We start from the raw sequence: 4017 nt of genomic DNA, 5'->3' as shown, positions 1-4017 counted from the left end.
TAAAGGGACAAGTAGTGGCAGAGAATAGATATCCCGGTGCTACCAGTAGTGTCTGTGATAACACTGCGTCTCCTACCACTGTATCCTTGACGGGGATTCTGTCCGTGGGCTCACTGTCACCAGGCAGATGGCTGCACACATTCCTGGTGACTGGAAGGCTCATGAAAGAAACCTGACACCAAGAATCAGTTGGGTTACGTGCTCCTGTGCAGTTCCCAAAGAGTTCAGTTGGCAGAAAACAATCGAAAATGTTCCAGTAATTCTCATGGGAGTGTTATACATCAGTGGAATGCTCCTCACAAGTCTAAGTATTAATGAAACAGGGATAGGAACAGAGACATAGGTGTTGTTATGGGAATAAACTAAAACTGTCTAGTGTCAGAGAACAAAAAAGTGATCATTGAGCCCTCAACTGAGTTCATTCCAGAGTGGTTTACTGAACCAAAATATACAGATGAATCATAGTTGCTTTTTTTTGTTTGTTTGTTTTCATTTAAGAAAAAGACTGTTTCCTTGAACCTTTAATTAGAATATATCTTTCACTTATCAGAGAACATATTAAATGTATTGAAATGATAATTATTTTAAAACGAAGAACTGGGATGGCAGATAGACTGTATGATGGGTCGGGTGTTTGCCTTGGGCACAGTCATCACAGGTTCTATCCCCAGGACCCAGTTTGGTCTCTGAGCTGGCCTAGGGTGATTACAAAGCCAGGAGTTAAGACCTAAGCACCTTTGGGTGTGGCCCCAAATTAAAAATAATAAATAAAATCAAGAGCTGGTTCTCATCAAACCAGACATAAAAATCTAGAGAGTGACTAGTGGCCCAAACACAAAATGCAAAAACCCCATCTGCACGGCTCTGTTCATTGCGGCACTATTCACAGTAGCCAGAATCTGGAAACAACAAGAGTGCCCGAGAACAGACGACTGTATAAAGAAATGATGGTACCTGTGCAAAATGGAATACTTCACAGACATTAGCAAAATGAAGTCATGAAATTTGTTTATATATGGATGGACATGAAGAGTATCATGCTGAGTGAAATCAGTCAGAGGAAGAGGGATAGAAATATATGATTGCACTAATTTCTGGGTTATAAAAAGAAAAAAAAGGAGCATTATACATGAACTGTTGTGTGAATATTCTTTCAGTCAGTGTCACTGAGATAGGAGATGTGAGAGAAATGAGATTTTCTGGAGAGGTTCCTTGTTCTTTCCAGCAGTGAAGTGGTGAAGAAGCTCCCCACAGCCTCTTTATTTACTATCTTATGTACACACATCTAATGCACTCAGTACAAAAATGGCATTAAAGGAAAAGGGGTTACAGGAGGGACATCAAGACATCAAGGCTACATTATTCTGTTACTAATTGTCATAGCCTCCAAGGAGGAATACAAGACCAAGTAGCATGGCAGCATGAGCTACAGTCCCTTGCACCTGGAGTAATAAGGGGATGGGAGAGAATGTCTGCATTCCAAAGCTGAGTCATGTCTAGCCATTTTCATGGGGCCTGTGTTTCCGATCACTTGCAGGTCAGTTTCCATGGGCTCATCCTAACAGTCTGGCTGGGCACCAATATGAACAATACCCAATCAGTAGAAACAAGGGCCTGGAGGATTAGTTTATGGTAGGAAGCTGCTACAAAGTGGGAGGGGAGTTCGCAGAGGACAGAGAAGGGACCACTATGACAATGATAGTTGGAAATTATCACTTTGGACAAAAATGGAGTGCTGAAAGAAGGTGATACAAATGGAGAGAGAGACAGACAGAGAGAGAAAGAAAGGAAAAGGAAAATTAACTGCCACATAGACAGGCTGGGGAAGAATGTAGTGGGGATATTGGTGGCGGGAAATGTACACTGGTGAAGGATGGGTGTTAGAACATAGCATGACAAAATCACGAACAATTTTATAACTCTGTACTCAAGTGATTCCATATGAAAAAAGGTGAAAGGGAAAAGATAAGAAAGGGGAAATGAGGAAGAGAAGGGGAAGCACAAGAGAGCTAATTGAGTATTTTACAAACTCATAATTTTGTTTTTAATTTATAGGACACCCCAGTGGTGCTCACATTTTCAACACAATTCTGCTCTCAGTAATCACTCTTGGAGAGGCATAGGGATATCGGGGTGCCAGGGTCTGACTCCAGGTTGGCTCTGTGTGCAGGACAACTGCTTCACATGCTGCATATCTCCTGAATATTTTGTACGTTATTTGTTTTTAAAATGAAACATTGAGTTAATAAAAATGGGGCCTGGAGGATAGTAGAACAGGTAGGCACTTGTCTTGTCCAAATGTCCAATAGGGGTTTAATCCCCAAAACTTAGTAATGTTCTTTTGGCCCTCCAGTGCAAAGGGAGTGTAAATGTCTGAGTAAAAAGCTAGGAGTAAGCCCTGGCACTGCCACGTCTGTAGTACATAAGTATCAAACTTCACTTAACAGAAGTTATGTGTGAGTGGCCAGAAGTGCGGTCCCGTCTCATGACCAGAAAAGGGCTCACAGTAGGGAAACACAGAGTAATGATGCTTGTGGTATTAAAACACCATCTGGCTTCAACACTGAACAGAGCCACACACATATTAAAGAGGGAGGAGAGTGTGTGGAAACACACGAAGGAGCTCACCAGGACCAGGATTCTGTGGGTGGCTCTGGACTCAGCTGAGGGTCTGGAGGCAACATTACTCCTGTGAAGGTGTTGGACTCTTTGCTTGTGCCTGTAGAGGAAGAAAATCATGGAGCCACTGGCCCAGACCATGAGCACAGAGAGCAACACTTCAGGGAGTACAATTAACACTGAATATATAGAGTCCAATACTTTGTCATCCTCGTAAGTATAACAGTAGCCCAAATCACGTTTCTTGGTGGTGTTTCTCATGCTCCAGTTTCTAGATACATAGAAATTGTACATAGGAAAAGTGAGATTAACACACATGGAGGAGATCCAGCAGAGGGAAACGGAGTCGGTGACATAATGGGGAGCTTTGAGTTTCAGCTCCTTCCAGCAGGAGTCCCTGGGGCTGATGGTAATAGCCTGCACAACACTCAAGAGGCAGGTGGTGCCAATGGACATGCCCTTGCCCACTCTCTGAACATACAGAAGAAGGCCACAGCCTAAATCACTGGAGAATTGTTTCAGTCCCAGAGCTGTCATCATACGGGGGACTCCTTTTGAGGCAATAGCCAAAGTGTTGGAAACAGTCAGGTGCAGGAGAATAAATTCTGTGGCCCTCATTCTTTCTTCTCTGTGGTAAAGGGACAGGTAGTGGAAGAGAAGAGAGAAGTTCCCCAGTGCTCCCAGGAGCGTCTGTGATAATATGATGACTCCTACCACCGCATCACTGAAGGGGATATTGTCCATGGGCTCACTGTCACCATGCAGAGGGCAGCAGGCATTCCTTTTTGCTAGAAGGCTCATTATAGGCACCTGACACCAATAATCAGTTGGGTTTGGTGCTCCCGTGCAGTTCCCAAAGACTTCGAGAGGTAGAAAGAGATAGAAAATGTTTCTGTAATATTTTGGGGACTATCAGACATGTGCAGAGAGTCTCATGCCTGTGCGCCTGACTGTCTTCCTGGGGCCTCCCTGGTGGGCTCCAGCTTCCCTCTCCACCCCGAGCAGCACTCCCACAGCCAAAGACCTCCAGAACCTAGTCACAACCATACTCAAGGCTCCTCTCCTCACGTTCGAACGAACCTCACGCATGAAGGTACTGCCAGAGGAACCTAGGTGTGTGGGACCCCAGGCTCAGACCTCCAAGCCTGCTCAGATCGGGACTAGTCCTCTTCCACCCAGATTTCCCATGTTCCAGTAGCTAGGCGGTCACACCCAGGGACTGCCCCTGGCGCCGTGTAATACCACTAGCAGCTCACATTCAGAGACTTAAAACCAAGCTCCTGGAAGAGAACGACGCAGAGAGTCTCTTGCCCACACGCCTGCCTGTCTTCCCCAGGGCACCTCTGAGGGGTTTGGCTCCAGCTTCCCTCCTCGCCCGAGTAGCGGTCCCACAGCCAA

The 4017-nt window shown here is 45.3% G+C and overlaps 1 protein-coding gene across 1 annotated transcript; it reads right to left on the bottom strand.

The window, feature by feature from the left end:
• Positions 1–2436: 2436 nt before the first annotated feature.
• Positions 2437–3420, bottom strand: LOC101556929 (vomeronasal type-1 receptor 4-like). Its single transcript, XM_004619793.1, has one exon. The coding sequence runs from the start codon at positions 3418–3420 to the stop codon at positions 2437–2439; it is 984 nt and encodes a 327-aa protein (XP_004619850.1).
• Positions 3421–4017: the final 597 nt, after the last annotated feature.

This window comes from Sorex araneus, chromosome 8, assembly GCF_027595985.1.
Source record: "Sorex araneus isolate mSorAra2 chromosome 8, mSorAra2.pri, whole genome shotgun sequence".
NCBI lineage: Eukaryota > Metazoa > Chordata > Mammalia > Eulipotyphla > Soricidae > Sorex > Sorex araneus.
Note: the sequence above shows the minus strand (reverse complement) of the source record. Positions and strands in the feature narration are given on the sequence as shown.

Excerpts from the sequence above, each read along its gene's own strand:
- LOC101556929 (XM_004619793.1), bottom strand. The coding sequence starts at position 3,420 with ATGAGCCTTCTAGCAAAAAGGAATGCCTGCTGCCCTCTGCATGGTGAC.